This window comes from Sapajus apella, unplaced genomic scaffold, assembly GCF_009761245.1.
Source record: "Sapajus apella isolate SASKATOON/1434 unplaced genomic scaffold, GSC_monkey_1.0 scaffold19, whole genome shotgun sequence".
NCBI classification, from domain to species: Eukaryota; Metazoa; Chordata; class Mammalia; order Primates; family Cebidae; genus Sapajus; species Sapajus apella.
In genome coordinates this window covers 2,800,180-2,825,521 of record NW_022436959.1, presented here as the reverse complement: position 1 = coordinate 2,825,521, position 25,342 = coordinate 2,800,180, and the positions used below count along the sequence as shown (strand labels likewise).

The 25,342-nt window shown below is 34.7% G+C and overlaps 1 protein-coding gene and 1 long non-coding RNA gene across 6 annotated transcripts in view; one reads left to right on the top strand and one right to left on the bottom strand.

The window, feature by feature from the left end:
* Positions 1-25,342, top strand: part of LOC116557358 — a 231,370-nt gene that overhangs the window by 88,383 nt on the left and 117,645 nt on the right. The gene's annotated exons all lie outside the window — the stretch shown is intronic.
* The window catches only part of DPY19L2 (dpy-19 like 2), a 109,525-nt gene that overhangs the window by 49,717 nt on the left and 34,466 nt on the right, over positions 1-25,342 (bottom strand). For 2 of the 4 annotated variants that reach the window (XM_032286814.1, XM_032286812.1), the window contains exons 9-15: positions 23,569-23,668; positions 20,771-20,848; positions 19,923-20,009; positions 12,995-13,054; positions 5,005-5,085; positions 2,529-2,630; positions 697-768 (exon numbers count right to left, since the gene is read on the bottom strand). In XM_032286814.1, the coding sequence (XP_032142705.1) occupies positions 697-768; positions 2,529-2,630; positions 5,005-5,085; positions 12,995-13,054; positions 19,923-20,009; positions 20,771-20,848; positions 23,569-23,668 (580 nt within the window). The remainder of the gene's footprint in view (positions 1-696; positions 769-2,528; positions 2,631-5,004; positions 5,086-12,994; positions 13,055-19,922; positions 20,010-20,770; positions 20,849-23,568; positions 23,669-25,342) is intronic. The other 2 variants (XM_032286813.1, XM_032286815.1) reach the window with 2 other exon arrangements.

Below are 25,342 nucleotides of genomic sequence, written 5' to 3'. Positions count from 1 at the left end.
CGGAGTTTCGCTCTTGTTACCCAGGCTGGAGTGCAATGGCGCGATCTCGGCTCACCGCAACCTCCGCCTCCCGGGTTCAGGCAATTCTCCTGCCTCAGCCTCCTGAGTAGCTGGGATTACAGGCATGCGCCACCATGCCCAGCTAATTTTTTGTATTTTTAGTAGAGACGGGGTTTCACCGTGTTGACCAGGATGGTCTCGATCTCTTGACCTCGTGATCCACCCGCCTCGGCCTCCCAAAGTGCTGGGATTACAGGCATGAGCCACCGCGCCCGGCTGTGCTTTATATTTGAAAGATACCAACATTGTCACTGGACTTTTCTTTCATACCACCTATAAAAATTTTAATTCTTTAGACATTTATGCAATTATTTGCTTCATGTTTGTGCCCCCGCCCCCAATAATCCAGGACTGTAGGTTCCAAGACAGGAGTGGCCATGTTTTATTTGTCTGAGTGTACCTACAATGTTAACATAGTCCTTGATACACAGTCAGTGACTGATATATATCTTTTGAAAGAAAAAATAAGAATATATTTTAACATGGCTTTTTATAAAAAAATCAGTAATGAAAGATCTAAATAAAAAGTAAACTTTTAGACAGAGTTCATCCTAAATATAACATGGAATTCAGAGCAATTTGCATTATTATAGTCCTTATATTGATGCCAAACATAAATAATTTGTTTAAAAATACCTTTTTAAAGATAAAACATGTAATCACCATAACAACTGGAAGCAATAGTGTCTTTGTGTATCTCAGCGGAGTCTGAAATATAGCAAATCATTCAAAATAGTTACTTATGACTTTTACATTAAATTAGTAAACATCTATGTCAAACTAGGTGGCATGATAACATTTCTTAAAAGTAAAAGGTAAAGTTTCTTTGTCATCAGCAGAATACGTTTTTTTGTCTTCCATGTCTTATTAATTAAAATTATAAAAATATAAATACTATTTCAAAAATTTAATGAAAAAATATTATTTTAATAAAACTAGAATTGCTATATCAATTATTATTTTTTCCTTTCTTTTTTTTAGTTTACATAATACTAAGTTTTAAAATGTGTGTTTACTGATTCCTGGGTCCTACATTATAATTTTCTGTACTATATAGCTCCATTATTTTCATTAGTGGAACTAGAGCCAGTAAGAAGGAAAGCTACTCAAAGTTAATTTCTAGAACTATGAATAAGTAAGAAATAACATAAGCTACCAAATTCTGATGACCTGTTATTGTGATAGGAGTAATTTACCATGTAACTAAATCATACATTTCTTAAAAGCAAGAAACCATTTCATTTTGTTCTTTGTCATGTTATAGCAAACTGTCTCACAGATAACTAGTGGTCAGTAATAGTTTTTGAATGAATGGATAACTGGTTGGATGAATAAAATTTTATTATTATATTCACCACTAATTCAGAATTCATAATTATTACACAAGGAATAATCAATCCAGGAGCAACTTTGTTATGTTCTATGAAAAAAATTGAGCTTTAAATAGAGGAAAGAGCCCTGGATTGCAAGTTCTAGAATCCATTAGAATCCAGGTCCTAATCTTGGCTTGTGTGTGCTTTAGGCAAATCTTTTAAGCTTTTCTTTATCTGCAAATGAAAGAAGTATATGGCATGGTTTCTCAGAGCCCTTCCTGATCTTGCGTTCCATGATTCTACAGAGAGGCAATTTTCTTTTTTTTTTTTTTAGACAGAGTCTTGCTCTGTCTCCCAAGCTGGAGTGGAGTGGCACCATCTTAACTCACTGCAACCTCTGGCTCCTGGGTTCAAGCAATTCTCCTGTCTCAGCCTAATGAGTAGCTGAAACTACAGGCATGCATCACCATGCCCAGTTAGTTTTTGTTTTTTAGTAGAGATGGAATTTCACCACGTTGGCCAGGCTAGTCTCAAACTCCTGACCTCAAGTGATCCACCCGCCTTGGTCTCCCAAAGTGCTGGGATTACAGGCATAAGCTGCCAGGCTGGGCCTATATTTTAAAACTTTATAACAAGAACTTTTTAAAAAGAATAATACCTTGCATTTCTATACTTTAAAATGAATTTTTATATATTCATTAAAACTCATCAATAGCATATCTTTCTTGGTAACACCTTGTTAAAAATGTTATAATAGTTGGGATATTAAATGTAATAAAAGTGAATTTCTTAAAAACAGAAACAAGAATTTAGACTTTTTCCTGTATGGTCACGTATTTCCAAGTGTCCTAGATTATTAAAAGTAGTTGATTTGTAATAATAGTAATTATTGTGGGTCATATGGTATGTTAAACACTCGTCTCAGATTATCTCATTTAACCATCATCAATAACTATAAGATAGAGGCTATCATTTTTTTCATTTTATAGACCAAAAAACAAGTGAGGAAGGTGGATTAGCAAAAAAGTTATATAAAATGTAAAATAAGTAAGTTGACTGTTTCTGAGTAAAAATTTTGAGTTTCAGATTAAAAAAGAAAACTAGAGCAAAAACTCATCATATTAGTAGAGAAGGAAAAAAGAGAAACATTCATACCGCTTTTTCCATGAAGTCAAATTCAGGAGCACAGGTGTATATTAAGGTATCAAAATCTGTATACCTTAAGATTCTGGCTGCTATAAGATCACTCAGGCGAATCTGGGAGGAAATGAAGTAAAATGAATTAAAATTCCACAAATTATAGAAATAGCAATAATTTATTGATGTAAGAATAACAAAGTTTATAGAGCAGATAAATCCAGTGTATTTAGACATCCCCCTAAGAAAACAAAAAACTACAGTGAACCAAATATATGACGTGCTGACTTCTCAAGATAACTGAAAATAAAGAGAAATATCACAACAAATGAAAAGTATAAAGGTGTCAGAAATAAGTAAAGAGAAGATGGTAAAAAGTGAGCTAAAATCAATATCTGCTGAGAAGAAACTGCCATGCAGTTAGTTAGGAGATTTTATAATGAGACAATTTATCATGAAAAACTATTTTACTTAACCACTTTCAACATACATTGTAAGTTGTAAGCTTTCTGTGTATGGTCATTTTCACAAAGCCTCATGGACTGATTACAATGTTTGATACTCCTTGATGTTTTTCAGACATATATTCAAGCCATTAAATATGAGATCTGATCCTCATAAGAATTACAACAATTATACATACCACTTTGATCTTTGACTTAGCTATTGTGATATCCAAGGATAAAAACAGATACCAACAACCAAACCCAATGCAGAACTTCTATTTTTCTACTGATTATTTACAACCTGCTCTTGGTGAGACAATTATTTTTCCACAGCATTCTAAGAAGGCCAGAAAAAGGAAAATATTTGGCAAGTAAAATCTTAATTCAAATTATTTTATAGGGACAGAAATTACTTTATAACGAGTTTGATGATTATGAGTGGTTTTCATTCATTCATTTTTACTCATCTACCAGTAGCCAAGGATAATTTAGATTTGTACTTTATTTTCCTAATTTAGAGTAGACCTGGTGACTAAGAGTAATTTAACCAAACCACTATAATTTCACGTCTTCCTCATAGCTGTCGCTTAAAGAAAGTCACTCAGGACTACCAAGGAAGTGTTTTGGTTTTTTTAAGATTTGTAGGGGAAGCACAGTGGCTCATGTCTGTAATCCCAGCACTTTGGGAGGCTGAGGTGGGCGGATCACTTGAGGTCAGGAGTTTGAGACCAGCCTGGCCAAAATGGTGAAATCTCATCTCTCTAATAATACAAACATTAGGCAGGCACGGTGGCATGTGCCTATAATGTCAGCAACTGGGGAGGCTGAGGCACAGGAATCGCTTGAACCCGGGAGGTGAAGGTTGCAGCAAGCTGAGATTATCCACTGCACTCTAGCCTTAATGATGGAGTGAGACTGCGTCTTTAAAAGAAAAAAAAAAAAAAAAAAAAAAAGAAGAAGATTTGTAAAGAGCTGGGGCAATGTGAAGTAGGACAAGAAACAAAATCAGGAACAAACTTAACAGATAAATAAATAACTTAGAAGGTCTAAATAAAGTTTATCATAAGACATACATAATAAAGTTTAAAACCATAAAAAGGAAAGGATAAAGGGGAAATGTGTCAGGCATACCAGAGAACAGCAGCAACAAATAAACTAATAAACCATCATGCAAAGCTAGCAATAAATGGCAAATAAACCCTTACATTTAGAAATTTTATTTAATATAAATACGTTACATGTTATATTGCATAGAGATAGCATTTGACCTTTTAGAGAAGTAATGCTATAATCAAAGTTCATAATTTCAGCATCAAACGGGTCCCTAATTGGATAGCATTAAATGAGGTAAATTTCAACATAGATTTATTGTATGATATACTCATGTGTGCTCATTTCTAGACAGATATGCTAGAAATAAAAAATACATTAATGCATTGTTCTCTATCTCCTAAACCAGTTAGTTAAGCAGGGACTTAGGCCTTGAAAAGGGCTACTATTTAAGATGTTAACAAATGGAAATACTACATGAGAGATAAATGTCCTTCATGTATTTCCTAGAAAAGGAAATGACCAGAAATTTTTAACATTCTCTTTTTATATAACAAGAAAGGCTTTAAAACATGAAATCATACATTAATTTTAGTCCATATTTATAAATAAAACAGTATTGAGATTTTAAGAGTTCTGTATTTTCAAAGCTGAGGACAGCCTCCCAAATGTTAACATCTGCAATAAATGGATAACTTATGATGCAAACAACAAATTATTTCTATTTTAACTGAAATATAAACAAATAACTACTTAACAAACTGCTTTTTTTTCCTAAAAGGCCAAGTCAGCATTCACTAATATGCTTTCTTTTTAGTGGGTTGCAAAGATCACTTAATTGCAAGATTTTGTTATTGACTCTGCCAATAACTAGTCTGGAGACCTTAAAGAAGGCACTTAACCTCTGTAAAAGGACGAGATAAGAGTAGATGGTTTCAAAGTTTTCATTCAGCTACAGATTTATAAGAATGTTTATGTTTTAACTAAAAAGTACTTACGTGGTCTGAAACGCCTAAGATTTTAGATGTCAGAAATTTCAAAATGATTGTTCCACACCACCAAACACTACCTTGAATTAGCTAGAAAACAAAATAGAAGTCCCGTATTTAAAACTATACAAACCACCCAGTTATTCAATTATATCTATAAATGACACAGAAAAATTTTAATCATGTGAGGTATAAATGGTGAGGTTTTTTTTTAAAAAAAGTTCCCTTACAAAGCACCAGAAGCTGTGGCTCACACCTATAATCCCAGGACTTTGGGAGGCTGAGGTGGGCAGATCACCTGAGGTCAGGAGTTCAAGACCAGCCTGACCTACATGGAGAAACCCATCTCTACTAAAAATACAAAATTAGCCAGGCACGATGGCACGTTGCCTCCCAGCTACTCAGGAGGCTGAGGCAGGAGAATTGCTTGAACCCGGGAGGCAGAGGTTGTGGTGAGCCAAGATCATTCTATTGCACTCCAGCCTGGGTAACAAGAGTGAAAACTCTGTTTCAAAAAAAAAAAGAAGTTCCTTTGGAAAATCTTGTTTGAAAACGAAGAATTGAAACTGATGACACTGGTATAAAATATATAACAACACTAGAATTCTACATATCTGAAATCTTTTTTTTTTTTTTCTGTCTTACGGAGTGAAAAGTTTAATAGGCAAGAAAGAAGGAAAGAAGAAAACAGCTCCCCTGTACAGAGACAGAGGGAGGGGGATTCAAACAAAGAGAAAATCCCATGTGTGTCAGACAAGTGGCTGTTTATACATATCCTAAATCTAAATACGTTTTAAAAAGTTACTCCTTTTTTATTTCTGTTAAGGGAGTGTTTATGTGTTTGTTTCCAAATTTCCTCTGCCACTCCTATAGAAATATAATTACACGGGCCCATCTTCAAGAAAGAACAATTTGAAATTTGAAAACTTAAGCTTTCCTTTAAGAAGGAGAAATATGAACTAGAACTGACAATGAGGTGCCTGGTTTTGTTGTTGATGTCATTTTTTGACTAGCCTTAAAAAGGGAACAACTGTATACTTCTTGGTAGCCTGGGGAAAATTACAGCAGCCTAAATTCAAATCTCTGCACATACCAACCAACAAGTATAATAATACAACCACATATGTGGAAAACAGGTAACAGCACAAACTTCAAATAACCTATGAACAGAAAAGGAAGCAATGAATACAAGAATTATACCTCAAGTCCCTGACCTAAGCCTTTGCAGAAAACGAAGGGGGACCCATAAAAGGATAATGAAGAAAAGGAAAGACAGGGGTCTAAATTGGAACTAAAATAACCTAAGAAAGAGAAAAGTCCACCCTGTGCGAAAAAAGAGCCCTGGGAGATTGGTAAATGGGAGTACAGAGCAGGGTCCAAGAGTGGGTAGGGTCAAAAGCGCTGATGTCAGAAAGGCATCATTTCTGGAAAGAAAGGATAAAAACAGGAGTGCAAGAAGGAAAAAGTTAGTATCCAGCAGGAAAAAATGAAAACCCAAACCAAAAGACTATCCATCACTATTGTCATCAAGCACAAAAAAAGAAAAAAGTTATTCAATGAAAAAAGCCACATTATGCTGTTTTCAGAAGAGGTTTGCATTTGGACTAGAAAACACAAAATAATTAGTAGATGAAAAATGCCTATCTAAACATCCAAAGCTTCTATAAGATAACAAACATGAAAGTCAAATATTTCAGCTAATGACATCCACACCACTGAACAATAAAGTCTCACAAAGCAGGAGAGAATTATGCAGAATTAAGTTGAATTAAATATCCTCAAACAAGCATTCGGAAATATCAAAAAGGCAATTTAAACAAAAAATTCAAAACCCAAGAACAGAAATATAAGAAAAAAATGCAAAAAGAAATAAAAGAGGTTTATTAGACATAGAAAGGGAATGGAAGAAAAGGAAAGTATTATCAAAAAATAAAAATGAAATCACAAGATGATTAAAAGAGAAAAACTTCAAATATAAAGTTAATGAAGGCATGGAAGTAAAGGCACTAAAACAATGACGAAGAATGAAAATGATACCAGAGAAAGAAGTGAGAAGGATCAGAGAAAGTGGTAGGAATGGAAGAATGGCACATACTTACAACTGGAGTGCCTGAAAAAGAAAACCACAGCAATGAATCAAAACTAGCATTTAAATTATAATCCAGCCGGGCGCGGTGGCTCAAGCCTGTAATCCCAGTACTTTGGGAGGCCGAGGCGGGTGGATCACGAGGTCAAGAGATCGAGACCGTCCTGGTCAACATGGTGAAACCCCCTCTCTACTAAAAATACAAAAAATTAGCTGGGCATGGTGGCGCGTGCCTGTAATCCCAGCTACTCAGGAGGCTGAGGCAGAATTGCCTGAACCCAGGAGGCGGAGGTTGCGGTGAGCCGAGATCGCGCCATTGCACTCCAGCCTGGGTAACAAGAGCGAAACTCCGTCTCAAAAAAAAAAAAAAAAAAAAAAAAAAAATTATAATCCAAGAAAACTTTCCCAGAAATAAAAGACGACCTGAATCTGCATTTGCAAAAATCCAGGGGGTACCGGAAAAATTAATCTGGTATGGTAAACTAACTTAAGACATCTTTCAATAGAACTATGAAAAATAAAAATTCCTCAGAACCTCCAGGCACAAAAGTCACATAATTTCTAAGTGACAGAAGAATTTGGCTAGCATCAGACTGGTCAAAAGAAACACAAATCAAAGCAGCAGTGTAGATGCATTTTTAAGAAATTTTTTAAAGTGAGAACCAAGGATTTTTATATCTAGCCAATCTGTTATTAAAGGATATTTTTAAAAAACAGTTTCAAATATGCAATAATTGAGGAAATAATGGTAACTTTCCTAAATGCAAAAAGTTTAAAATAGAAGAAAATCATATACAGAAACAAAGCAAATACATTAAAATAAACAAAACTTACAATAAAAATTTTCACATTATCTCACAAAGCAAAGACAGACTCAGCTTATGCTATACAGGGAAGACAAACAAAAACAGATTTAGAAAGGTGAAAAATAAAATGATGGCAGCAGCAGGCAAATACCATTTCCATATGGAAACTAAGGAAGATTTAAAGCAAGGATAGGAGTAAATTCATGGCCTTAAGCCTTTATCAATAAAAATGAGAGTGAAAATAAATGAATTAAATCCTTGACTTAAAAATCTAAATAAAGAATAACAAAGCAAAAAAAGGACACGAAATACTCATGAGAAGAATAGTCTATTATATCTAACCCTTTGTGTATCTATTTTGCTGTTTTATATTTCTTCTCTATATTATAGGATTCCTTCTTTCATTTCCTTTTTGTTTCCAGAACTTTTTTTAAAAGGGTACTTGTGCAAGATGTGCAGGTTTGTTACATAGGTAAACATATGTCATGGTGATTTGCTGCACCTATCAACCCATTACATACGTATTAAGCCCAGCATGCATTAGCAGTTTTTCCTAATGCTCTCCCTCTCCTACCCTCCCCTGACAAGCCTCAGTGTGTGTTGTTCCCCTCCCTGTGTTCACGTGTACTCATTGTTCAGCTTCCACTTATAAGTGAGAACATGCAGTATTTGGTTTTCTGTTCCTGCATTAGTTTGCTGAAGATAATGGCTTCCAGCTCCATCCATGTCCCTGCTAAGGACATGATCGCATTCCTTTCCATGACTGCATAGTATTCCATAGTGTATACGTACCACATTTTCTTTATCCAGTCTACCATTCATGTGCATTTGGGTTGATTCCATGCTATCAAAAAAGAGCCTGTATAGCCAAGACAATCCTAAGCAAAAAGAACAAAGCTGGAGGCTTCAGGCTACCTGATTTCAAACTATGTTACAAGGCTATGATAACCAAAACAGCATGGTACAGGTACAAAAACAGGCACATAAACCAATGAAACAGAATGGAGAACTCAGAAATAAAACCACTCATCTATAACCATCTGATTTTTGACAAACCTGACGAAAGAACTTCAATTAACCATTCTTTAAGGTTTCCTGCTAGCAACAAATTCTCTTATTTTTCCTTGATTGAGAATGTCTATTTCCCCTTCATTCCTAAAAGAAACATTCACTGGATGTGTAATTCATCTTGACAAACGTTCTGCCACAACCTTCTGGGCTCCTCAGGTTCCGATGAGAAGTTGGTGCAATTTGAATCCGTTTTGCACTGTAGGTAACATGCCATTTATCTCTACCTGCTTTAGAGATCTTTTTCTTTTAGTTTTAAAAGTTAACTTATGATGTATCTTGGCATGGATTTCTCTGGGTGCGTTTTACTTAGGAATTGCTCGGTGTCTTTACAGGTGTGTCTTTCACCAAACTTGGGGAGGTTTTACCTATTACTTCTTAAAATACTTTTCAGCCCCACTCTCTTTTTTCAATCCTTCTGAAATTTTCATGATACAAATATTAGATCTTTTGTTATTCCACCATAGGTCCTGGAGGCCCTGTCCCTTTTTTTCCCCATGATTTTCTCTCAATTTAGATTGTGTGATTTCTATTGTTCTATCTTCAAGAGCACTGATTGTTTCCTCTGTCATATTCACTCTGCTACCAAGTCCATTTACTGAATTTTCAATTTCAGCTATTGTATTTTTCAGAACAACAATCACCTGGCTGTTCTTTAAACACACACACACAAACACACACACACAACTCTTTGGTGAGATTTTATAGTCTTTTCATTTGATTCCAGAGCATCTGAAACTGCTCATTGAAGTGTTTTTATGATGACTGCTTTAAAACCCTTGTCAAATAATCCCAACACCCTATTTATCTCAGTGTTGACATCTGTTGATTGTCTTTTCTCATTCAAGTTGTTATTTTTCTCCATTCTTGCTATGATGAGTGGTTTTTCTATTGTGTCCAGTACATTTTTAATACTATGTTAGAGACTGTGGATCCTATTTTAAATTTCTATTTCAGCTGACAGTCACTTTGCTTTTAGGTTTAGCATGCAAGTCCTGGCCTACTTCTGTGTACTATAGTTACAATGACAATTTAGTTTTTAGAGCCTTTGCAGTACTAGTGCTATTCTGGTCAGCCTGATTCATCTGGTGCCCTGGTAGTCTGACTCAGTCCCCAGTCATGCTGCCGATGCAGGAAAAATGTACTTCTCATGTCCTCTTGCCATGAGGTAGAGGGTGAGAGACACCAGTATTGTGGGGAGGAGGTGTCAGCCAGAGGGCAGAGGGCTCTTTCTGCGGCTGCCTAGTGCTAGCAAGGCACCTGTTAGATCCCTGCTGCGGCTATCTGCATGGGGAGCCTCAGTGGAGGGAATAGCAGACACCAGACACACAGGATGGAGAGCATTTCCCTGGACCCACTTTCTGAGTGCCTTCTGTCGCTGGATGGAATTTCAGGAGATGGCAGCCTGTGGTGTTTTCCTGTGAGTCCTGGGTTACCTAATCAGTCTGCCTTTCTATAGCATTGGGCTGGGGTTGGAGCTGTAGTTATGAAATCATGATTTCACACACACACACACACACACACACACACACACACACACACGCAGTAAAAGCGTCTAGAAACAAGGACACACTCAAGGAGTAATGAGTGCACATACCACTAAGGTCTTGCTTTCCAAATACCATTCTCCACTAAAAGGAACCAGGGCTGCTTGGAAAAATGGCTGATTCCAAGGCTAGCACAAGGAAAATCAAGAAAAGCCTGGAGCATTATAAATATATAAAGACATGTCAGAAACACGTCCAGCTTAGAAACATTAAGAATGGCTAGGCCTGGAACTGATACTCATGTATAACATCAGGTTTTTCAAATATAGGTAGCTTACTCCATCATTTAGTGAAAAGTGATCTGCAAAACAATCTTGTTGAAATTGCTTTGAATCTGAACATCAACTGGGAGAACTGCATTACGTGAATCTTCTTACATATAAATGTTTTATTTTTTATTTATATCTTAGAAATTTTAAAATAAATTTCCCCATACAGATACTGTATGTATTTTTTTAGATTTATTCAGATCCTATGCATTTTTTCTTCCTAATACGCAAGGTATATTTTAAAATATGTTTTCTGTTTGTTGCCAAAGAATAGAAATGCAATTGTGTTTTAAATATTAATATTATATCTATCCATGGTATAGAATTCTTCTAATTCCTAAAAAAAAATTTGTCTGTCAACTTATTCTTTCTAGGTAAATATTGATACTATAATAAATTTTGCTTCTTTCTGTTTCTTTCCTTTTCCTACTACTTACTTTTCTTGCATTACTAAGCTAGTTTGGACCTTTAATAAAATGTGAAACAGCACATTTATCTTTATCTTGATTTTAAACAGAACACTCTAAATACCTCATTATCAGTAAGACCAATGATTGCTGAAGAATTTTACTGGGTTGAGAAAACTGTTATTTCTATTGTGTTAAACATTTTAATTATAAATGGATGTTCAATGTCATCAATTTTATTTTCTACATCTAATGGGATGATCATAAGTTATTTTTCTCTTTTAATCTGTTATGTGATAATTTACATTTTTGGATTTTCCAGAAACAACTTTGCATTCCTAGAATAAAGCCAATTTTATCACAAATAGATTATCTTTATCATATATATGACTGTTCTTGAGTTACTAATCTTTTATGCTTTTATGTGTATAGAATTTTTTAATCTAGGTAAAATTTTGAATCTATGTTCATGAGTAAGAATATTCTTTCTCATACTGTCCTTATCTGGCCTTAATACCGAGCTTTTGATAATCGTGGAGGTTCCACTTCCATTCTTGTAATGATTCTCATGCCTTATGACACACACAAAGTTCCCCTTTATAAATTGCAGCATGAGCTCAATTCAATAATTACCTTGCCACCAAATATTGGAGCCTCCCATTAAACAGTGAAATCGCTTCTATTGGCTTAAACTCTAAAGTGAATCACTTAGATCTAAAAGTACCTTGTTCAGGTTGTGTGTAATAAATACTTATCTTTGCCAAAGATATACAGAGGCAGAAAATCAAACACCTCATGTTCTTACTCATAGGCGGTGTTGAACAATAAGAACACATGGACACAGCATCACACACTGCGGTCTGTTGGGGGGAGCAAGGAGGGGACAGTGAGGGGGTGGGGAGGTTGGGGAGGGATAACACAGGGAGAAATGCCAGATATAGGTGACGGGGGAATGGAGGCAGCAAACCATATTGCCATGTATGTACCTATGCAACAATCCTGCATGTTCTGCACATGTACCCCAGAACATAAAGCGTAATAAAATATATAAAAATAATAAATAAAATTTTAAAAACAGAAAATAATACCTAGGAAGGCTTTAAAAATGTAAGCTGGACATTTGGTTGAATCTCAGCTTTTCCCTCCTTAGATCTTTTGTTTCTTTGAAATTCTTGAATGTAAAACTTAGTCAATTCATGTTCTTTCCAGTCTACTGCTGAAAATGTTGTTGAAAATGTAGTTGAAGATGTACATTTTCCTTTGAGTGTAGCCTTGGCAGAATTCCTTTGATGTATATGGACACTGTTCTATCTAACACTTAGAATGGGTTCAAATTAGAAGGAGCCAGAAGACTGTAAGGAAACTGTTAAAAGGACAAAAGTAGAGTCTAATGTTGGAAGCAGAAGGGAAGAGAGAGAGATGATGAATAGATGCAGAGAAACAAAAGGAGAAAGTTGGAAATAAACTACAAACTTGTGTTATTGTGAAGGAAAGATTAATTGAAGCTAAAGAGAGAAACTCAAGACAAACAGACATTTTAAAAAGCAAGGCTAAATGGATCTAGCAGAATGAAACATAAAGGAAGGGTGGCCTGAAAGTGCTTGTGAAATGCCTGAGCTAACTTCTTAAAAATGATTTCTAGTCTTTGCTAAGGGCTATTTACTTAGATATTAATCTACCTTAGATAGTAGCTATTTTTAAGATAGTAGCTATTTATTAACTATAAATCATTAGGATTTTAAAGCATATTAACTGTGTTCAGTTTATATAAATAAAAAGAATTTGAAGAAACTGTGTTAAAAACATTAAATCTTACCCAAAAGTTGAGTTCAGATACTCCCAGTTTTTGAATTTTATTTCTCTTTAGAATTATTGCCTAAAATGCACATAAGAGAAAATAAAACAATTCAATATAGTTAACATTTATATTTCATATAAATAGTTCATTTCAAAAATTGTATAGTCACCCTGTTCCATTTCAGCTATCACCAGCTATTTTCCTCCTTAACTGTTTATTTTTCAAATTTTGGACATGACACATTTCCTTGAGAGGAGAGTTAAATGGTTTGTGTGTCAAAAAGTTGCCTCTTGAATCAAGTTATTTCCTCGCGTAGATACCCTGTCCATTTTCTGCAGGATAATTCCTCTACCAAGGTAAATGGTATGTGAACAGACAAGAGCATCCACGCAAGTCTGTATGTGAGTTATCCAGCAACATTAGTGAACTAAACTAATATGAAAATTCTTCCTCTCCAAACTGCCAAATAAAATATTTTAAAAAGGTGTGACTCATATCAAAGAGAAGGAACTTCTCTGATGCTAGGAAAAGGGTGATTTAAAAAAAATTAGTTAGCAGATAACCACCCCTGGTAGTCTTTATAAAGACCTGTAGAATAAGATTACAGCTATAGGCTTGTATTGTAAGGGGAGGGCGGCAGAAGGGGCCCTCAGTCTATGCAAGCTACGAAGTTGGAATTGAGACTAATGCAAAAAGCTACGGTTCTCAAAAACTATACCTACAGTGGTATGGACTGAGTATCAGTGTCTGCCTCAAATTCAGACTGGATTTTTAATCCCCAGTGTGACAGTATTTGTAAGGAGGGCCTCTGGGAAGTAACTGAGTCATGAGGGTGAAACCCTCATGAATGGGATTAGTATGCCCATATTAGAAGAGACTAGAGAGTTGATGTCTCTCTCTACCATGTGAGGACACAGCAAAACGACTTCTGTCTGCAAACCACAAAAACGGCCTTCACCAGACACCAAATCAGCTGGCCACTTGATTTTGAACTGCTCAGCACCCAGAACTGTGAGAAATAAATTCCTGTTTTTTAAGCCATCCTGTCTGTGGTACTTTTTTTTATAACAGCCCAAACTGACTAAGACACACGATGACTAGGAAAACTTCACCTACCATCTCTACGAGTTGATAGGTTATTTGTTTATTCCCAAGTTTGGGGTGAAAAAAACTGCTCACATCAGAAACTGAATTATCAGACTTGCATATTATTTAGATTTGGATTTGAATTTTGTATCATTTAGTTGGTGTAGAAAATACCGAAGTTAGCCAGGATTACTAAACTTCCAATAGGAAAATATAAATTGATCAGATTGTTCATTGCAACATTGTTTGTAAGTGCAAAATATAGAAAACAACCTAAATGTCCAGACATAGGAGAGTGACTGAATTACAGTAAATCTACAGTAGAAGACTAGGAAACTACCAGAAAGAATGAGGAAAATCTTTATAAGCTGATTCCTTGTAGAGGTTGTTAACTTTTTTTAAAAAAGTGCAAAAGACATCTTTCATATAAGGAAGAGGAGATATAAAAAATATACATGTAACAGTTATTAGTACTCAAAAAAGAAAAACCCCAACTAAATGGGTCAACCAGAAAATTAATGAGATTTCTTACCTACAAGGAATAGACAGGAACAGGGTGAAAAGAAAGGTGAAGAGAATGGTCTGGAAGGAATAGTGGGGAATATTTCCTGAGAGAGAGAGAGAGAGAGAGAGAGAGAGTGAGTGTGAGTGAGAGTGTGTGTGTGTGTGTGTGTGTGTGTGTATTACTCTTTGAAAAATGGTAATGTTTCACCCAAAGTAACTAAAATCAATCAGAATGAAACTTCTGCTTCTGTCCAAGTTTGTATAACAGGAAACACGTTTACTTTCTCACCCTAAAAATGTTAAATACCAAGCAAAATAGATTATAGAGACAACTATGAAAATTACGCCAACAAATTAGATAACTTATAAGAAATAAATTTCTAGAAACATACAACCTACCAAGAGTAAATTATGAAGACACAAAAAAGTCTCAATAGACCTCTAATTAATAAGGAGATTAAATCAGTAATAAAAATTTTCTCAGCAAAGGAAAACCTAGAACCAGATGGCTTCACTGGAGAATTCTATGAAATATTTAAATAAGGATTCACACCAATGCTTCTCAAAGCTGCTCCAAAAAACTGAAGAGAACACATCTATACACATTTTATGAGGCCAGCATTACTCTGATACGAAATCCAGAAAAAGACACTACAAGAAAACTACAGGCCAGTATCTCTGATGAATATAGCAAAAAAACAAATATTCCTATTAAAAATGGGCAAAAGAATAAACATTTCCCCAAAGAATAAATACAGATGTCCAACAGGTATGTGAAATGATGCTCAACACGATTAATCATCAGGGAAATGTAAACCAAAACCACAATGGGCTATCACCTCAAACCTGTTAGGATGGGCATTATAAACCAAACCAAACCAAAACCAGAAGTCACAAGTCTTGGCAAAGATGTAGACAAATTGGAACACTTATGCATTGTTGGTAGGAATATAAAATAGCGCAGCTACAGGGCACGTCAGGTAGTCTACATAGAAGAGTTTGCTTCAGAGTGCAGCAATATTAGCCATAAACTAACCATTACTTTAATTCCAGCTAACAAACCTAGAAAGCAAGACCCAAAAAGATCCACCTATGTTCAAGTAACTTAACTGCATCACAGAGAAATGCTCAAGAATATTTATCAGAATAAGAAAATATCCCGCAGCTAAAATGGTAAAATTCACAAAGCCTGGCATCCAAGTAAACATTGCCAGGCATGCAATGAATCAAGAAAATACAACCCTGATATGAGGAGAATAAACAATTAATTGAAACTGACACAGATGACAGAATTAGCAGGTGGAGGCACTGAGGCACTTACTATCACTGTATGGTGAAGAAGTGGTAACAGAGGGAACATGTTAATTAGAGACACAACAATACTTAAAAGATCCAAAATGAACTTTTAGATATGAAAATTACAATGACTTAAATGAGAAATACACTGGATGTGATCAACAACAGGTTAGATACTGCAGAAAAACAACCAGTGAACTCTGGAAGACACAGCTATTGTTATCCAAAATTAAATAAAGAACAAAACTAAGCATAAGCTCCATAAACCACAGAACAATTTCAAGCAGCCCAAAATGCATGTAATGAGAGTTCCTAAATGAATATGAGCTGGGGAGGCAGAAAAATATTTGAAGAAATAATGGCCAAAATTTTTCCAAATTAGATGAAAATTGCAAACCTAAAGATCTAAGAATTTCAATGAATCCTAAACACAAGAAATCTTTCAAAAGCTATAGTAAGGCACACTATATAAACAAATTGCTCAAAATCAGTGGTAAAGAGAACATCTTATCTCTAGCTGATAACAGCTAGAGAAGTAACATATTATTTACAGATGAAAGGGTAGGGATCTCCACAGATTTCATAAGAAAAAAATGCAAGCAACGAGACAAGTCAAGCAGCATCTTTTAAATTCTTAAAGAAATTGCTGCCAACCTGCAATTCTACATCGAAGAGACATACCTTTCAAAAATGAAGGCAAAATAAAGACTTCATGACCAGGTGGTTTGTACTAAAAGAAATGTTAAAGGATGTCTTTCAGATAGCAGGAATATAGTAGTGGCTCTACTGGCTCTACACAAGTAAAAGGCACTGAAAAATGCTAACTACAAGGTAAATATATAAGGTTTTAAATACTTTTAAAAGATAATTAATTGTTTAAATAAAAAAACAAAAATTTATTGAGACTTCTATATCACATATCTAAGTAAAATGTATCACAATAACATGAAATAAATTTTAAAATGCACTTTATCAAAATATGTGGGATGCTGATAAGGTAGTACTTTGAGGGAAGTTTATAGCACTAAACACCTGTGTTTAAAAAAAACAAGAAAGGTCTCAAGTCAATGATCTTGCTTTATACAAAACAAAACAAAACAAAACAAAACGAAAAACAACATCTAGGAAAAAAAGAGAGCAAAACCCAAAGTAAGCCCAAGAAATGAAGTAATAAAGATAGAGTAGAAATCGATGGAATAGAAAACAAAAAACAGTAGGGCAAATCAATGAAAACAAAAGCTGATTCCTTGAGAAAATTAATAAAATTGATACCTCTAACCAGGCTGATCAGAGAAAATGAAAAATAGAACACAAACATCTAGTAGCAGGAATGAAAGAGGAATGACCACTACAGATATTACAAATACAGAAGAGAAAAGAAATTATGCCATTGTCAATAGATTTGACATCATGAATAAAATTTAAAAAATCCTTGAAAGATACAACCAAAGTTCACTCAAGAGGAAATAACCCAAATAGCTTTATATCTTATTAATGAAATGGAACCTGTAAATAAAAACACTATCACAAAGAAAGTCTTAGATGGTTTCACTGGTAAATTCCACCAAACATTTAGGGAAGAAATCATAATGATTTTACACAAATTCTTCAGAAAACTAGAAAGTAGAGAACACTTTGTAACTCATTTCATGAGGCCAGCATTACCATGACACCAAAAAAGACAAAGATGTCACAAGAAAACTATGAACCAATTATTGTCATGAACTTAGGTGTAAAAATTATAAACAAAATTTTAGAAAGCTGTATCCAGTAATAAATAATAATAATAAAGCATGACCAAAGTGAGGTCTATTCAAGGAATGTAAAGATGGTATAACATTTGAAAATCAACCAATATAATGCAGCACATTAACAAACTAGAAAAGAGAAATGACATGATCATATCTTCAAAATTCATTTCTGAAAAACTCAGCAAATTATAAACAGAAGGGAACTTCTTCAACCTGATAAAGGGCTTCTCTGAAAAATCCTATAGCGAACACCATTACTCAAACATGAAAGACAACATAATTAAACAAAACTTACATTTCAAAATGAGACACTTAAAATATGACGTTTAAAAACACTAAAATAGGTGAAAGAGTGATGCAAATTAAAATCAGAAAAACTGAGAAATGAGCTGACAGAACTCAAAGAATTTGAAATGAAACAAAAATAATTTCAGACATAAAAATTAAACTAGAAGGAATGTGAGGAAATGCACATAATAATAATGCCTTAAGAGCTACAAAAGGTGAAGCCAAGAACCTTTTAGAAATAAAGAATAAGATAAAAAGTATTTAAGAGAAAGTGATACATTTATAACATAAGTGACGCAGATCCAACCTACATTTAATGAGTATGAAGAAGAAAATCAAAGCATGGAAACTAAATACTAAAAATTATGCTACAATGTAATACCAAGAATTTTAATTTAAAAAATGTTTTTTAAATTAAACATTTTTAAATTAAAACAGGCTGAGTGTGGTGGCTCATGCCTATAATCCCAGTACTTTGGGAGGCCAAGGTGGGCAGATTATCTGGGGTTGGGAGTTTGAGAGCAGCCTGACCAACATGGAGACACCCCTTCTCTACTAAAAACACAAATTTAGCCACATGTGGTGGTGCATGCCTGTAATACCAGCTCCTCAGGAGGCCGAGGCAGGAGAATCTCTTGAACCCAGAAGGCAGAGGCTGCAGTGAGTACAAGAGTACAAGATGCCCACTGTACTCCAGCCTGGGCAACAAAAGCGAAACTCCATCTCCAAAAGAAAAAAAAAAGTATGCAGGAAGATGTGCATATGTTATATGTAAAAAAACACACATACCATTTTATATAACAAACTTGAACATCTGCAGATTTTAGTGTCCACAAAGCTTGGGGGTGTCCTGGAACCAATCCCTGCAGACACTGAGGCAAGACTGTACTTATCAGTATTAGCCAGCACTAAGTCAGCACACAAACCATTTGCTTTATGCTCTTTTTATCTGTATCACATTTCAAAATAAAAAAGTTTTCATTAAAAGAGGTAGATGAGCGCACTATTAGGAGTCCTCCACTCTGTAATGCTGAAATAGTTTGGCAAAATGTTGGAAAGAAAGAGGATGTTTTTAGGGAGAGAAAGAGGAAGGATTAATTACTATGAGGGAAAAAGGGTATGGAAAGCAAAAATATTAAAACATAAGGGCAATCCCAAAAGATTAAATCGCCATACCATACACAGAAAAGTGCTATATTTTGGCATTACTGTAGTTGGTATCATTTCTGATCAGTGTGGAGACGGGAGGTAGAGGAGAATATTCTAGGTTCTGGCTTATAGATATCAGAAGTGTGACTACAATGTAATAGAACTGATTTATTAAAACACCCTTCTAAACACATATCCAGATGAGTGTAATTACATCTAGTTCCTGTGAGGAGACTATACCCTTATTCTAATTATCTTGTCATTGGTTAAAGTAGCTTGAAACTACACTTTCTAAACTGCCTTCAGAAATAATTTAGTTATGGATGCAAAATAATCAGTCTTAAGACTTTATTGCCATATCATCGCTTGATCAAGACCTGTATTACCCAGCCCAATCACACAAAATATTCAAAAAATTTTGGTTATTTTCAAAAATCAAATCCACTCTCGAAAGGCAAAGATTTGCCACTACTGAAGACATTCTAAACAATGTGCCATAGGCTGTGATGGAAACTCAGAGGAGTACTAAAAATGTTTTGGGCAATGGTAGTGTCACTGCAATGAGTACGTAACCTCCTCAAGTGACTTAGGAGAAAAGAAGTCATTTTTATCATAAAATGGGATATGTTTAAAGTTTAAGTCTTCTTACTTTATTGTAATTTTTAAGTATTTACTTGAGCACTGTCTTAAAAAAATAACCTTTATAATATTTTTCAAGGATAAGATAGATAAAAAGCTTTGCTTGGGAAGAACTTTGTCATGTTGAATGATAATCAGGAAAGGGCCTATTTATTCTTATACCTCTTTTAGACAGGAATACATGCTATTTGGCAGGTTAAAAAAAAACCCAACTTTATGAACTAAACACTTACCCACGTCATTAACAAAGATGAAGAATAATAAGAAGATAAGTACATCGAATTTCCAAACATCAAAATGAAACTAAGGATAACTGAAATCTGAAAAAAAAAAAAGAAAGAAAAAAATACAGTTTATGGTTATTACACATATTGGCGTAATGCATACTTTGTAGGTATATAGCCATTTCTAATGCAAATTTATTTGCATAAAGATTAGTGACTCTTGGCCTAATGATAATAGAATTTCAAGCCACTGCTAGTTTCTAACTATTAAAATTCAAAACTATAAACTCTATCTGGTAGAATTTAACTTTTTCTCTATCTGCCACTTGGAACAATGAAAAATAAGTATGATTTCTATTGTTTCAACAGTGAAATAATATAATAAGAAAGACAGTTATAAATACTAGTTTTATTAATCTTATTTTTGTTAGACTTCAGGACTTCTATTTTTTATGAAGCTTTACTAACTTTTTATGTTTTTAAGAAAGCTATGTTTGGGACCTAAGCCAAAAACAAAATTATAAGAATATAAAATTTCAGAGTGTCATATTCGGGCAAAATGCTAAAAATCTCATGTCTGAGAAAGAAAAGGCAGTTTTAAAAGTAGTAACAAGAATAACAAATAAAACATAAAAATAAAAAGTTTTAGAGAGTAAAACAGATCTACGGTCTAGTTGAAAGTATAGTCTGTTATGACATCTATAATATACATTTCCAGTTTTCCTTCTGGGTATTACCAATACCATATGTATTAAATATTACCAAAGAGGAGGTATCCTATAAAATAGAATCACTGAGATTTTATAAACTCTGAGAACCTATTTTAATATTTGACTTATACATATTAAAAATGTTACCATGTTCATATAAATGATCTTCTGAAATTTGCTTGGCTCAATGTATCCCACAATATACATGGGAAATAATGATGCTATCTGAAATCATACAAAAAAGCAAAAGTGAAAAAAAAGTATAGAAAACTAACACTTCACTATTCACAAAGTAAATAGGAGGGCTACAGTTCTAATAATGGTAAGCAAAGTAATTTGAACCAACCTTCCCACTAAGAACTAGAATGGATAGGAAAAATATAAAAATAAAAATAAAAATATTTTAAACATAGGCATAAAAGACACATATTATTAACAAAGTAAATGAGGAATTTAAAAGACAGATGGCAATCTCTACCGATGAGCATGACAGTTTGGGCCACTTTTCTTCCAGAGGTATCTGCCAATTTCAACAGAGGCAGATGCCTGCCAGCTGAGAGGCAGTTGGGAGACCAACAAGCAGAGCAGGCATGTCAGCAGATTCAGCAGTCAGGGTACACTGAGAAGATGCTTTACTTTGGAGCTTCAAAATATCACACTCTAATAGTGAACCAGAAATCAAGCAGCCCTCAGAAAGACTGAAACCCAACTATGGATCATCTCAGTCTGATTGCATGAAGGTGGTTCAAGATTTATGAGAGGTTTTCACTTGCCTCTCCAATTTCTCATGTATAATGTCCAGCACCAAATCAAAAATAACCCAGGATAGATGGAGATAAGACACTATCACTAACACAATAGAAAGAGATCCACAAAAGATTTAGATCAGGAATCAGCACATTTGTTATATAAAAGGCCAGACAATAAATATGTTATGCTTTGTTGGTCACATATAGTCTCTTGTATATTCTTTTTCTATTTTTGTTCTACAACCCTTTAGATATATAAAAACTATTCTTAGCTCGGAGATCACTCAAACTCTTGTTTGGCATCATCAGATATGTCTTTAAACTATACTTCAAATGTTCAAGTAAATAACTGATAGGATTAAAAATTCCAGGAGAGCATAGAAGTCATAAAAAATGAATTGGACCAGGAATAGTTGTTCATGCCTATAATCCCAGCATTTTGGGAGGCCAAGGTCGGAGGACTGCTTGAGCCCAGGAGTTCAAGACCAGCCTGGACAAGATAGTGAGGCCCAATCTCTACAAAAAATTAAAAAATTTGCCAGGTATGGTGGCACAATGAACGAATTTTAACCTCAATTTATGAAAAACACAATTAAGAATAAAATCTTAAAGTACTTCCAGAAAAACAACATCGAATTATCCCTCTGTAAGCATGAAATGCACACATACAAACAAAACTATATATATATTAGTAAAGAAAAATAAAAGCCTAGTATATATCCAGAGAATGGCTAGAAAATCACTACAGCATTATCAAACTTACCCAAAGAGCTTCTTAAATAGTTTAATCAGTACTACTGGATTAATAAACTTGCTTGCAATGAAGTGATCCTCATTAAAAATCTATTCTACTCTGTTGGCATATACAAATAGTGAAAACCATAGAAAAATCTCTCTGTGTTATAACCTGAAAGGGCCAACAATTATGAAGTAAGGCAGAGGGAAAACTTTAAACATGCAGTACCAATTAAGCTGGGGTTATAATTTCATTTCATTCTTTGTGGGTTATTGGCAGCACGAGGCTTCTTGGTAGAATTTCTTACTTTCAATACAGAATACTATTAATATCATCAGTATTTGTTATGTAGGAAGGTGCTCTGATGGAAAATCTTAGTATCATGAAATTTCATCAAAATTCTCCATTTACTCTCTGCTTCCCAAATTCCGTTTCTTGGTACTAGTTACGCAGTTGTTTTGGAAACAGGATATGGGCTCAGCTCACTTAAGCAATGATGAGCTTTACAATCAAAGCTCACAGAAATGGTGCCAGGTAAAATTCTGCTCTACAGGCCAACATTTAGCTGGATTCGAAGCAGAAGGTAATGCTGTGAAGAGTAGGATTGACCCTTAGCATGTCGTGTAGCTTGGCACCCAGAATGATTCCTAGGGCAAAAGGAAAACCTGCAGTTGAGATATTACTTCAAACACCAAAAAGAGCATTTGTGAATAAAAATGATAGAAAAATGTCTTTCCCATGTCGAGCCTTAAAATCTGTCAAACTAACCAATACACTATAAGAATGTAGAATTATATTATTTCATAAAAATCATACATTTATGTAAACTTTATTCCCTATTTTAAAAATCTTTTATGGCATAAATATAACTATATTTAAAAATTTCTATGGAAACAACAAAGTACATCTTGCATTCAGCTTAATTAATATACCCAAAGGAATATAATTCATTCTATCACAAAGTTACATGTACCCATTTATTCATTGCACCGCTATTCACAATAGCAAAGACATGGACTCAACCCAAATGCCCATCAGTGATAGACTGGATAAAGAAAATATGCACATACACCCCATGAAATACCATGCAGCCATAGAAAGAAATGAGATCAGGTCCTTTGCAGGGACATGGATGGAGCTGGAGGCCATTATCCTCAGCAACAGGAACAGAAAACCAAACACCACATGTTCTCACTTATAAGTGGGAGCTGAACAGTGAGAACACATGGATACAGGGAGGGGAACATCACACACTGTGGCCTCTCAGGGGATGGGGTTGGAGGGAGGGAGAGCATTAGGAAAAATAGGTAATGGATGCTGGGCTTAATACCTATGTGATGGATTGATAGGTGCAAAAACCACCATGACACACATTTACCTATGTAACAAACCTGCATATCCTGCACATGTACCCCAGGACTTAAAATAAAAATAAAAAATAATTAAAAACATCATCTTACCTGTGTAAAAAGTATAAATTGAGCAAATTGCCAGGGAAGCATAAAAGCAACATTGGAAAGGCAGAGTGCAATGAAGGGCCTTCTATCATTGCTTGAGGTCCTTAACAGAGAGAATCAATACCAGTAAGTTTCACCCTAAAAATAGGCTGTCACTGAAAAGAAAGACTAATTGCAAAATGACAAAATCTAAATTATTCCATTACCTTTACTATAATACAGCAAAATACAGTAACTTTTTCAAGTATACTAAAAAGAACTTGAAATGCTTGGACTATAAAACGGCCTTGCATGAAGCGATCAAAATTTGAGTTTGAAAAATAACATTGTAATTTACCATTAAATATTTTAAATACAAAAGCTCATTTTCCTCTACATAAGCATGGCATTAGAAATTGAATACTCCAGCAAGAAGGTGAGAAAATAGGACACAGCACTGCCCCTGCACTCCTCAAGATGCTTCTCCTGTCTGTGTGGCAACAACTTTTATATACCACCACTTATCAATTTAAAACATTGAAGAAAAATATAAGTGCTGACAAAGAAACATGTTAATACCTATGCGAAAAATTTAAGGAAAAGGAATCTTAAAAAGTAGAAAAATCATTCTAGAATTCAGTTGAAGCGCCTGAAAGTTTAAAGTGTCCATTTTGCATTACTGAGATGTATTGGGAACCAATACCTTTTACCACAGAGTAACTACAGTAACTTTTAGATATAAAAAAAGAAACACAAACATTTCATACAAATAATAAAACTGTAACTGTTCCTTTTATAAATGCTGCCTTGGATTTTGATGAATCTTTGTACAAGTGTATATAAATTTTCAAAAGCAAAATTCTAAATGATATTGTATAGTAATGTTATCACAAAATACTCATTATGTACTTTGTAATCTTAAATTTTTCAAACAAAAAATTACTTTTGACCAAGATATAGAGTATAGCACATGGCCTCAATGACACAAACTTAATGCTCTAATTAAGACATTTTATTCCATAAAACCTCTTACTGACCAGACTGATATCACCTCAAAAAAATAAAGAAAAATAACCCACCTTCCTAGGAATTAAACTGTGAATGAATAGAAAGGGGTGATGGAGAATAGGCAGCTTCCTTCACCTAATCTTTGAGAGAAAGCAAAATGTAGAGCAATGACATAGAAACCTGAATAAGGAGCAGGTTCCTAAATCCAAATTCAACCACAGAATATACTTGTCAGGCTGGCAACAAATCAGAAGTTAGTTAGCCTGCTGCATTCTCAAGGTTTGTGCTACTCCATTACACCACTATTTACCACTCTCTTCAATTCGCTTTATCTGAGGCCACAGATATTTGCATGGCCGTGTTCTGTGATTAAAGAGATAAATATGGCATGGTCCCTGTTTCCACTGGTACTTTTAAATAAATATAATTGGCTGGGCATGGTGGCTTACGCCTGTAATCCCAGCACTTTGGGCGGGTGGATCACTTGAAGTCAGGAGTTCGAGACCAACCTGGCCAACGTGGCAAAACCCTGTCTCTATTAAAATACAAAAATTAGCCAGGGGTGGTGGCGTGTGCCTATAATCCCAACTTCTTGGGAGGCTGAGGCAGGAGAATCACTTGAACCTGGGAAGCAGAGGTTGCAGTGAGCCAATCATGCCACTGCTCTCCAGCCTGGGCAACAGAGCAAGACTTCATCACTAAATAAATACATACATACCTACATGCATACATATAATTGTATATTTATACACAGACATTTGTGTATGTGTGGATGATTAAACTTACTGTT